The 12,624-nt window shown below is 47.4% G+C and overlaps 1 protein-coding gene across 8 annotated transcripts in view; it reads left to right on the top strand.

Annotated features, from left to right (window-relative positions):
* CEP350 (centrosomal protein 350) overlaps positions 1–12,624 on the top strand; it is a 177,832-nt gene that overhangs the window by 63,655 nt on the left and 101,553 nt on the right. For 7 of the 8 annotated variants that reach the window (XM_050962940.1, XM_050962943.1, XM_050962945.1 and 4 more), the window contains 2 exons: positions 7,635–8,299; positions 8,985–9,106. In XM_050962940.1, the coding sequence (XP_050818897.1) occupies positions 7,635–8,299; positions 8,985–9,106 (787 nt within the window). The remainder of the gene's footprint in view (positions 1–7,634; positions 8,300–8,984; positions 9,107–12,624) is intronic. The other variant, XM_050962941.1, reaches the window with a different exon arrangement.

Below are 12,624 nucleotides of genomic sequence, written 5' to 3' on the forward strand. Positions count from 1 at the left end.
GTCTCTGAAGAGATTTATCAAGCTGATTTTTTTTCACTAGAGGGGAAATCCTGTCATAGACTTGTTTGTCACCAAAGATCATCTGAAATTTCCAGCATTTTGTTCTGGGGAGGCAAGATGCCTGTCTCATACTGATGGATCAAGGTCTCATATAAGCATTCTCACCAATTCCCATGATTCTCAGAATGACATGCAAGATCACATGAGACAGGGTATCTCTCATTAGTCCTGATGGTCCCATACAAATCAATACAGTTCTGGTTGATAGACCTTCCGCAGACGTCTGTCTGCTTAGCCTCCCATTCCACTTCCAAACTGCCCAAATATAGTTGAGCTTGGCAGAACTCAATTTTTGTTTTTTTATTTTAAATATTTTTTTCTATTAACTATTTTTATTTTTATGATTGTAGGGAGAAGGTTGAAGTTAGAGTTAGGGCAGTGCTGACCGTGATGAGCTGCAGAGAGCTTCCTGTATGGCTGAGGAGCCCAAGACATCAGGGCTCTGTTGATTACAGATTGCTCTCGCCCCTCGCTCCACCGATATGGCCACCAGGTGCCCGTTATCTACCGGGTAATGAGCGTTGGAATAGGGCGGAGGTTCGATCACTGGATGCCCTGGGGGGGGTGACAAGTGCCCAAGGGTAGTGACGGGGATAACGCAAGCAATTAGTCGTAGTGTTAAAGATTGAGGATTTATTAAATGAGCCACGGATAAGGATAAGGGATAACACAATTAGTTACAGCTTGGGCTTACAATATAATACTAAAACAAATAACACAAATACTGCAATTACAAATAGAAGCTGGCCCTGGTATTTTTCTAAGTCCCAATAATTATACAGGTCATCCCAGGGGTTAGTAAAGGTGATATTGGTACTATTAATAATCATAAATGCAGCAACTAATCTTACTAAGCACAAATTGCGAGGCTCAACTGGTCCCCCTTGCGTTCAAGGTTTCCTGGTCAACGGGTTTCCCCTAGCAGGAGCCTTGGGGCGGCTGGAATCAGTCTTTGCCTCTTATCTAGGAGCACAGATATACAGATATCCTTAACAGCTATTTCTACTTACACATACAAACCACAAAAGTTTCATTACGGCCGGCAAGCAGTCAGGCTCCAGGGAACACGTGAGCCAGGAGAGAGAGCTTCAGGTTGATCAAGCCTGGATACGGTTCGACGGGAATTCGATTTCTCTCTGCCCGTCCCCGGGAGGGGGTCAGGAATATATAACGAATTTTTCGTCATAATTTATGATAAGCCAATTGCAGGGTCGCGAGTGGCTCATGCCCATACAAGGGAGGCAATCGGGCCCCAGCCTCTCTACCCAGGAAGCGACTGTCGTGGGGGAACTTCCCCTCCTCAGGTCGGCCGACCGCAAGGTGCTGTTTCCTGTTACAAGTTCTGCTTTCTGAGCAGCTATGTGATCAGTGGCAGTTCTGGGGGCTGGGGGAAAATTCCGTTGGGGGGTGGAGGCCGGAGCACCTGCTGTCTGGCCCTGGGGCCCAACTTGGGGGTCTAACAGGCTCAAGATGCGGTGCACAGGTGGGGGGGGATCACCCTGGCCGGGCAGAGCAGAGCCCTCTGCAGCCAGGACTGTAAGGAGGACAACGAGTCCTTGGCCATGGGAGAGGCCACCCTGCAGCTGAACAGTTCCTGCTTGGGGACAGCTCCCATGCTCCTGGCTGGTAAGTAAATGAGCAAGTCCATGACAGCGGAGCTGTAGAGTGCTCCCTGCACAGCCATGGGACTGGTGACAGTCAATCCCAGTAGTCACAAGGTGCAGGAAAGTCTGGGGTCCAAGTAGGGCATAGCAGAGATCTCCAGCCAGAGCCTCAAGGAGGAAAAGTTCTTGGCTGTGGGGGAGGTCACCCTGCTGCTGCATGGCTCCAGCCAGGGGATGAAATCATTCAGCGGCTGGATGACTTCCTCTGCAACGGGGGAGAGGACTCCTCCCTGCAGTTCTGGCCAGGTGTTTCTGCTCTGCTGGGTCCGGATCACAGTCTTTCCCACACCTTATGCCTGTCAGGATTGAGTCTCACCAGCCGGGAGTGTGGGAACCAACCAGTGGGGCCCCTTGATGATCAAAATACAAAAGGAGCGCTTAAAGACGATAAAGTCATTGTGGAGAAACTAAATGGATTCTTTGCTTCAGTCTTCACGGCTGAGGATGTTAGGGAGATTCCCAAACCTGAGCCAGCTTTTGTAGGTGACAAATCTGAGGAACTGTCACAGATTGAAGTGTCACTAGAGGAGGTTTTGGAATTAATTGATAAACTCAACATTAACAAGTCACCGGGACCAGATGGAATTCACCCAAGAGTTCTGAAAGAACTCAAATGTGAAGTTGCGAAACTGTTAACTAAGGTTTGTAACCTGTCCTTTAAATCGGCTTCGGTACCCAATGACTGGAAGTTAGCTAATGTAACGCCAATATTTAAAAAGGACTCTAGAGGTGATCCCGGCAATTACAGACCAGTAAGTCTAACGTCAGTACCGGGCAAATTAGTTGAAACAGTAGTTAAGAATAAAATTGTCAGACACATAGAAAAACATAAACTATTGAGCAATAGTCAGCATGGTATCTGTAAAGGGAAATCGTGTCTTACTAATCTGTTAGTTATTTGAAGGGGTCAACAAACATGTGGACAAGGGGGATCCAGTGGACATAGTGTACTTAGATTTTCAGAAAGCCTTTGACAAGGTCCATCACCAAAGGCTCTTACGTAAATTAAGCTGTCATGGGATAAAAGGGAAGGTCTTTCATGGATTGAGAACTGGTTAAAAGACAGGGAACAAAGGGTAGGAATTAATGGTAAATTCTCAGAATGGAGAAGGGGTAACTAGTGGTGTTCACCAAGGGTCAGTTCTAGGACCAATCCTATTCAATTTATTCATAAATGATCTGGAGAAAGGGGTAAACAGTGAGGTGGCAAAGTTTGCAGATGATACTAAACTACTCAAGATAGTTAAGACCAAAGCAGATTGTGAAGAACTTCAAAAAGATCTCACAAAACTAAGTGATTGGGCAACAAAATGGCAAATGAAATTTAATGTGGATAAATGTAAAGTAATGCACGTTGGAAAAAATAACCCCAACTATACATACAATATGATGGGGGCTAATTTTGCTACAACGAGTCAGGAAAGAGATCTTGGTGTCATCGTGGATAGTTCTCTGAAGATGTCCATGCAGTGTACAGAGGCGATCAGAAAAGCAAACAGGACGTTAGGAATCATTAAAAAGGGGATAGAGAATAAGACTGAGAATATATTATTGCCCTTGTATAAATCCATGGTACGCCCACATCTCGAATACTGTGTACAGATGTGGTCTCCTCACCTCAAAAAAGATATTCTAGCACTAGAAAAGGTTCAGAAGAGGGCAACTAAAATGATTCGGGGTTTGGAGAGGGTCCCATACGAGGAAAGATTAAAGAGGCTAGGCCTGTTCAGCTTGGAAAAGAGGAGACTAAGGGAGGATATGATAGAGGTATATAAAATCATGGGTGATGTGGAGAAAGTGGATAAGGAAAAGTTATTTACTTATTCCCATAATGCAAGAACTAGGGGTCACCAAATGAAATTAATAGGTAGCAAGTTTAAAACAAATAAAAGGAAGTTGTTCTTCACACAGCGCACAGTCACTTGTGGAACTCCTTACTTGAGGAGGTTGTGAAGGCTGGGACTATAACAATGTTTAAAAGGGAACTGGATAAATTCATGGTGGCTAAGTCCATAAATGGCTATTAGCCAGGAAGGATAAAGAATGGTGTCCCTAGCCTCTGTTCATCAGAGGATGGAGATGGATGGCAGGAGAGAGATCACTTGATCATTACCTGTTAGCTTCACTCCCTCTGGGGCACCTGGCATTGGCCACTGTCGGTAGACAGATACTGGTCTAGATGGACCTTTGATCTGACCCGGTACGGCCATTCTTATGTTCTTATTCCCAAACAGGAAATTCTCAGTAGTGCAGTGACTTCCCCTACAGCCAGAAGCTTGTCCTCGTCCTTGCAATCCTGGCCAGGGGTCTCTCTTCCACTGAGGGAAGGGATCGCTCAGGGGTTTGAGCATTGGCCTGCTAAACCCAGGGTTGTGAGCTCAATCCTTGAGGGGGCTATTTAGGGTACTGGGGTAAATATCTGTCTGGGGATTGGTCCTGCTTTGAGCAAGGGATTGGACTAGATGACCTCCTGAGGTCCCTTCCAACCCTGATATACTAGGATTCTATGACAACTGCAGCCTCCCTGACACCTTGTTCCTTCAGGGATCGGGTGTGACTGGCCCTGTGGCTATGCAGGGAGCCCTCTTCAGCTGCACTATCATGGCACCTTACTCCTGTGAAAGTGGAACAGCAGAGGTCTCCCTGCATGGTCAGTGGCACCCAGTCCCTGCAGGGACACGGTGTAGAGATGGCTGCAATCCTGGATGGGCAGACCAGAGACCCCCGGCATTCTCAGCTGGTGAGAGGGAGTGGGGTCCATGATAGTGGGCTGCAGATGGCTCCCTGCACTGTTGCAGGAGCCATTCAGCAATGGAGTGGCCTCCCCTGCTGTTGGGGGCTCCTCCTCCTTGCAGTCCTGATCAGTGGTCTCTGCTCTGCCATGCCAGGACTACAGCCTCCTTCTGTTCTTTGTGCCTGTAAGTATTGAGTGTCACCAACCCTGAGGCAGCTCAGGGAGCCCTTTGAAGCTCCGCTGTCTCTTACCCACTCACGTACTCCTGTGACAGCAAGGTTGCAGGGGATTCGTTGCAGGACTGGTGATATCCGATCCCAGTAGGCACACTGGCTATTACTGATTGATATTTTTTTCATCGATTTCAGTGTGTCAGCTGAAAATCAACATTTATCGACAGTTAGCAATTAAAATTTAACCCTGCCAAGCCTAAATGTAGTATTGCAGCATCAAGGTCAGATACTACATCAAGACCAAGGGTCACTGCATCTGATAGTCTGGATGTAGGCTTGTTGAGCGCTACTGACTGAGACAGCTCTCTACAAGATCCTATTCCAAAGCAGAAATCCCTCCATGAGGAAGCCTTTTTCCTGTAAGTGGGGGGAAAAAATTTCAACTTGAGTAGCTCAGCACAACTTTGACTTGCTGAAAGCTTTTATACCAAAGATTCTTGACTATATCGTATATTTGAAACATTCTGGATTTTTTTCAATTACATTACAATCCACCTTGCAGCATTCGCTTCATGTCATGCACTTGTCCAGTCATTTTTTTTCTTTTTTAATCCTATGGTATCCAGATTTCTAAAGGGGTTGCTGCATTCTTACCCAATAGTCAGAGAACTCTCTCCTGCATGGAATCCTTGCAAAACTCATGATGTCACTCTTGGAGCACCTTTTAGTACGCTCTTTCTACCACCTCTCATTTTCTTGACTGTCTTTTTAATCCTATCACATGGGCCAGTAGTTAAAAGCAACCTCCAAGCTCTTGTGGTTGATCTTCCATACACAATGTTCTGCAGAGGCAGATGATGTTGACACCTCATCCGAGGTTTTTCTAACGTCTGGATTTAATTTAAACTGGTCCATCAATTTACCTATTTTCTCCAGGCCTTGATGTTTCGAGGGCTTTATTATACTACCCTTTCAGGACAAATCCTTTGACTGTCTTCCAGTCTTTTTATTGCCTTTTCTCCAATGACCTGAAGGGCTAAATCATCTCCTCCCAGAGTATCAAAACGGGTTACTCAGTGCATCAGTTTGCTACTGTATGGCTGTGATATCTCTTCCTTCAAAGGTAAAAGCATATACCACTGGAGCATAAACTGCTTCCTTTTCTTGTTTCAGAAACCTCCCCATATCTGACATTTGCAAGTCAGCTGCATGCACCCCTTGAGCGTTCCCTTGATCTGACTGCAGGATCAGATGCCAAGTTCTGGACTGCAGTATTATAACCATTCTTTAGTGGCAGTTTGGACTCCTTTATACCACCTCCAGATGGGGCACTGCTTATCAGTCACTTGGATTGGGATCCACATGGATATGTTTGATTAAGAAAAAGTGGTTATTTACCTTTATAGTAACTGCTTTTTCAAGATGTCATTATCTATGTGGATCCCACTCCACAATCCAACCTCAATTCCCCACTTTTTTGAAGTTCTCTGAATTAACCAGGGAACTGAGGGAGAGTTGCAACTGCTATGCCCTATATGCCCTTGTGTGGGGGGAAGGGACAAGGGAGAGTGTGAGGACATTCAGGATGCAGGCACCCAGCCCCACTGGACACTGCTTTTTTCCAAAGATCAAGGCACTGTGTTGGGCACCTGGAGTGGGATCTGTACAGACAAAAACATCTTGGAGAGCCACAGATACTGTAAGATAAGTAACGAGGTGTGAGGGTTTTTGTTCGTTTTTTGCTTTTAAGGCAAAGAGGATTTCTGCAAAGTTGAAAGAAAATTCATCTGTGTTTTAAATTAAAAAAGAGTGGTGTTGGACCAATTTGCAGCTTTGTGTACTGATGTAAGTATTCACACACAGTTGCAGTGGATTAGCTCATTTGATGCAACATTACACCTATAATTAAAACTAGTGAAACTTGTGTGTATAGATAAGCCCAGGGTTGTAGTCTAAGATCTGCAGTTGTGTTTTATTATGGAATCAGTTATACCTTTTTGTAACCCTTGCTATAATTAAGAACCCTGGTTGTAAACTTGGAGGCTAATTCTGATCTGCATCTTATAGCAAAAACAAAATCCTTGAACTCTCAGATTTTCATATTTGTAGTTATGATGTTAAGAGAAGAGTAAGTCCAAAGCTTCATGACACAAAATTATCACAGTACAGATCAAGAAGGATTTTTTCCAATGTTAGAGGGCTGTAATAGTGTATTACAAGAATTCTTCTTTCCTTTGAAGCAGCAGATTTTGGCCACCTTTGGTCTTAATGGCTATAGTCCAATCCAATATGGCAAATCTATATTTTTACTTAAGATTAATATGATAGCTCATATAGCTCCATATATGGACTGACACTATGGTCCATACAATTTAATGTGGCCATTTTGATTTAAAAAACTGTAAAGAAAAGACTATAAAACTTGCAAGATTCTTTGGTATTCCAACAGTGTACACATTTCACATCAAATTTGGAAGAAAAATTGCACTTCTAATCATTTCTTTGCCCAATGTCTAGTTTCATTTTGAAGCAAACTTTACAGCATATCTGTAAAGCTGTACGGAAGGGATTTAATTATAAACTGATAGATCCTGAACTATAGTAGTGCTAATGGAAACTATTAAAATATGTGCATTTTGGTAGCAGTGTCCTGGCTACAGCCTATCTGTTTCCAATTAATACTAATAAGAGCTTTGGACATCATTGGCTCTGCTTGGTGCATTACAATTCTTTGCAGATATTTCAGTGGTGGCTTCTACTTCCCAAATCTTTGCTTTATATATCAAAGCTTTTTAGCACAGTGCTTTTAATATATAAAACAGGATGTTTTCTCTTTCGAGTGGAACTGACAAGAGAATACTAGTTCATCTCCTTACTTTTTATGCTCTTCAATTATTGACCGTTTTTATATGATTGGTTTGAAACAAAGAAAATCTCCCCTCCCTACCTTTCTTTCCCATTCAAAATGTTTAGATGTAGCATCTGACACCTTTCATTCTTTAGCAGGCCTCATTGGAAGGACAGGGTCAGATCCCAGACTGGATGTTACCCACAAAACCTGTCCAAGAAGTTCTGAATGGTCAAGGAGTAAAGTACAGTCTGAGAGTAACCTGAAGAAATTGGACTCTACTCTTCCAGATAGTAAAGAAGATGAAGACCATACCTCCTTAAATAAGGACTTTCTGCCCATAGAGATACGTGGAATTCTTGATGACCTACAGTTGGACTCAGTGATTCCAAGTACAAAGCAAGAGAAAGATGGGGAAAGGCAAAGTCAGAAATCTGCAGTGCCTACACAAGGTGCCAGGAGTCACAGTCCAACAAAAAGGAAACCAGACAAGTTAGCTGCTAGTGAAGAGCCTCAAGTTATCTCCAAGAAACGTCACTATGACACAGATGAGGTTCGCCAGTACATTATTAGACAGCAAGAGGAAAGGAAGAGGAGGCAGAATGAAGAGAAGAAGGCACAGAAAGAGGCAACAGAACGGAAGAACAAACGACTTCAAGAGCTTTACAAGAAACAGAGAGAGGCTTTTGCTAAGGCAAAGAACATTCCAACTTCTGAACCTTCAGCAGCTAGGCGACTACAGGAAACCTATTCTAAACTGTTGCTGGAACACACTTTGCTAGAAGAAACTTCTCAGCTCCCTGTCGCGCAGGAAATGCAGGTATGTCAGTTTCACTACCTCAGTATTTTAAAGATAGGCATAGAAATAGAGGGTAGACTACTTAGGAAGGTCCTGAATTATCTTTATTAAGATAGCAGTTAAGGAAAGAAGCAGAGTATATCTATGAAAACAATGATCTATATTAAAAACCAAAATTTTATTTGCCCACAAGACAGATAAACTGCAGAATCTCCTCGCATCAGCAAGACACACAATAATAGTGAATGGCAATTTCAGTCTCTTATAATTCTAACTAGCATCTGAGTTTAATGTATTGATTAACTGATACAATGATTGAAACTTAAGAAATGCATATAATAAAATCCTCAGACTGAATGAGGGGCTTCAGTTCAGCTTACTTTGGCAGAGCTGTGACTAATGGCGTAATTCAACTCACTGCTGTTTGAGGCTGAATGTGAAACATGGTTGTTAGATGACAGGTCATTACTGTTAACTTTCCTGGTTCCTTTTGGGCTGGCTCTGTGTGTGAGTAAAACTTGTGTCCCACCAGTCAGTTTTGTTGGGACAAAAATCTTGAATGCCCTCTCCTTTTTTCTGTTTTTGCATGCTAGTAAAACTTTAATGTTGAGTTTCTGCTAGTCCCTTTGACTTTGAGACTTAAGCTCCTCAGTCACTGTAGGCGCTTCTGAAAATTCTGCTGTTAGAGTCTTCTTTTTATTTCTAGCCCAGGCCTGTATATCAACCATCTGGGGAATCTGACAAAGAAAACAAGGCACAGGAACGTTCACCTAGTGCATCTTCCAGTAGTGATATGTCCCTGTCGGAACCTCCACAGCCTCTTGTTAGGTAAGTAGGTATGGACGTTTATCAGAGACTTCTAGTTCTTCGAGTGATTGCTCATATCCATTCCAGTTAGGTGTGTGCGCCGCGCGTGCACATTCGTTGGAAAACTTTTACCCTAGCAACTCAGTGGGCCTGCAGGTCGCCCCCTAGAGTGGCGCCGTCATGGTGCTCGATATATACCCCCTGCTGGCCCACCCACTCCTCAGTTCCTTCTTACCGCCCGTGTCGGTCGTTGGAACAGTGGAGCGCGGCTTAGCTGACCTCCACTTCCCTAGCTACTCGTAGTTCTCGTATATAGTTATGTTATAATCCTTTTATATATATATTTCTATAGTTATACGTTTTTTCTTTTCTAACATAGTTAGTTTAGTAATAGTTAGTGGGGTTCAGGAAGTAGCCCCTTCCCTACACCCGGTGCCGGAGCCCATGCCCGGCTCACCGGGTATTAAAATGGGCTCGGCATGCCAGAAGCCGATGCCGAGGGGAGATCCACACGACTCCTGTTTGAAGTGCCTCAGGGAATCACACTTGACAGCTAAGTGCCCCATTTGCAAGGCTTTTAAGCCGAGAACAAGAAGGAGCGGGACTTTCACTTACCCCTCCACCTATGGCACCGAGCGATGATCAAGCGGGTGGCAGAAGCGCCTCCTCGGCACCGGACCCCGCCGGTACTACCAAGGCCTTTCGGCACCGGCTGTCGCCGGCACCGAAGTCGACTCGGCACCGCTCCCTTCCTCCGAGGTCGAGAAAGCCTACAATTCCCGCTGGTGCCTGACGGCTCCCCGGCACGCGCCGTGGTTGAGCCCCCTGCTCCTGCTGCTTCCGTGCCACCCTCATCGCAGCCAGAGAGCTCGTCTAAGTCGGATCGCCCGGCACCGACACCTGCAGAGGCACCGATGACGTCGGCACCGTCGATCCCGGTCCCACAAGGGCCGTCGAATCCGGTGCCTGACAGCTCCCCGGCACGCGCCGTGGTTGAGCCCCCTACTCCTGCTGCTTCCGTGCCAATGGCACCGCAGCCAGAGAGCTCGTCTAAGTCGGATCGCCCGGCACCGACACCTGCTGAGGCACCGACGACGTCGGCACCGTCGATCCCGGTCCCACAAGGGCCGTCGAATCCGGTGGCTGACAGCTCCCCGGCACGCGCCGTGGTTGAGTTTACTGCTCCTGCTGCTTCCGTGCCAACTGCACCGCAGCCAGAGGGCTCGTTTAAGTCGGATCGCCCGGCACCGACACCTACCGAGGCTCTGACGACCTCGGTACCGTCGATCCCGGTCCCACGAGGGCCGTCGAATCCGGTGCCTGACAGCTCCCCAGTATGCACTGTGGTTGAGCCTGCTGTTCCCTCCACGCCGGAGACATTACCAACGGCGAGGGATCTCATTGCCATGACAGAGTCGATGCTGCCTGACCCCGGCACCGCCGGTGCGGGTAATACAGTCTCTTCATATGACCGTCCTCTGTCAGCACAGCAGAGCGGCACCGTTCATGATCACGGTCCCGCAGACGCTCCAGGTGCTGTCGGCACGCCCGACACCACTTGCAGTCCCGGTGCTGTTTTCCTCATCGGTACTGGTCGCACTCGCCGCACCGGTCGGTATCCCGTTCGCCGACCCGCTACTATCGGCACCGTTCCGACTCCCGGCACCGAGACAGGTACCATGACTCCCGTAGCCTCTCCCTGAGCCTCGAGATCTCGGTCGACCTCCCGGCACCGTTCTGGTTGCAGGTCTGGATCTCGTTCCAGGTACCGGTGCCGGTCCCCGGTCCCGAGTTGGGCAAGGTCAGATAGAGTCAGAGACTCTGCCCATGCCTTTTTTTAGTACCTCCATGGCCATCCAGACACGCATCCGTGTCATCCCACATGCGCAGATCTTATGCTCAGGACCATGATTCTGATACGCCCCCCGACAACCTGAGGTGGAGAAGGTCCCAGAGGTAGAGGACCCGGTATGGTGCCCTCTAAGGGGTACGACTACTCGTCTGTCCGCTCTCCTCTCTGCTCACTAGTCTTTCAGTCTGTTAAGGAGAGGTATTGGCATGGCCAGCGGGCGCCAGCCCCGAAACTGAAGGAGGCTTGGCGAATGAACCTACTTGGCTGCCAGGTGTGCTCTGCAGAGGCCCTGCAGCTCTGGGTAGCAAAGCAACAAGCCTTGCTTAGCTGCTATAATTATAGCACCTGGGTGAAGGTAGTTTAGTTTATGGAGTTTCTCCCTCAAAACTCCCGCCAAGAGTTTGCTGCCGTCTTGGAGGACGGGGGAAAAAGGTACCCAGAGCGTCCCTCAAGGCCTTGTTGGACGCAGCAGACTCAGCAGCCAGGACTCTGGCCTTTGGTGTCGCCATGAGGTGCATCTCATGGTTTCAGGTTTCAAACCTCCGGCCGGAGCTGCAGTATGCCATTCAGGACTTACCCTTTGTTGGTAAAGGCCTCTTCGCGGCAAAGACAGCCCCAGGCTGCGAAGCCTGATGGACAACAGGGTCCTAATGCGCTCTCTCAGCATGCATATGCCAGCGACCAAACGCAGGCCTTTCTGTCCCCAGCCGCCATACTCTGTGCCTAGCCAGAGACAGGACTTTGGCAAAAGGCGAGGCCAAGGTGGTTGCAGACAAATGTCAGGACCCCTAAAGAGCCAAGGTCAAGGTCCCTCGCAATTACCACTGGGACCAAAGATGAACCTTCCAAGGTGCGCCTGAGGGCAGTGTACCAGTCACAGGCCGGGATCCCAATTCCGCTTTCTCCTGGCGTGGCCCAGTTAATTTCAGATCGCTGGGTCCTGCGCACGGTGGAGCATGGATACCACCTCTAATCTGTTCCAACCCTGTCCCCCTTCAGGGACCCCTCTCACGAGCATTTCCTCATACAAGAGGTGCAGACGCCGACGGACGAAAGGGGCAAGGGGTTTTACTCCCGTTATGCCCTAGTCCCCCACTTGAACGGAGGTCTCAGACCTTCCTAGTCCTGCGCGGTCTCAACCAGTTTAGGATAAGGTTGGAGTTCCGCATGGTATCTCTGGGAACCATTATCCCATCCTTGCCTCCTGGGGACTGCTATGCCGCCCTCGATATGAAGGACGCGTACTTTCACATCGCCATCTTCCCTCCGCACAGGAGATACCTCCGCTTTCTAGCCAACTGTCAGTACTTCTGGTTTACGGTCCTGCTGTTTGGCTTTTCTACAGCCCCACGGGTATTGTCCAAGTGTATGGCCATAGTCGCCGCCTACCTTCGCTGATGTCGGATATGCGTTTTCCATATCTGGACGATTCACTTATCCAAGGAGACTCCGAGACACAAACCACTCAGCACGTGGTCATCGTCACGGTCTTATTCACAGGTCTAGGCCTGATGATTACTATAGAGCAATCCACTCTGGTTCTCACGCAGAGGTTGGACTTCCTAGGGGCTATCCTGGTCTCCGATCTAGCCGGAGCCTGCTTACCACAGCCGCGGTTTTAGGCGATGGCAACAATCATCCGAGGTCTGCAGACTTTCCCAACGACCTCGGCTCGCACTTGTCTCAT

Source organism: Gopherus flavomarginatus, chromosome 7 (assembly GCF_025201925.1).
Source record: "Gopherus flavomarginatus isolate rGopFla2 chromosome 7, rGopFla2.mat.asm, whole genome shotgun sequence".
Taxonomy (NCBI): Eukaryota; Metazoa; Chordata; order Testudines; family Testudinidae; genus Gopherus; species Gopherus flavomarginatus.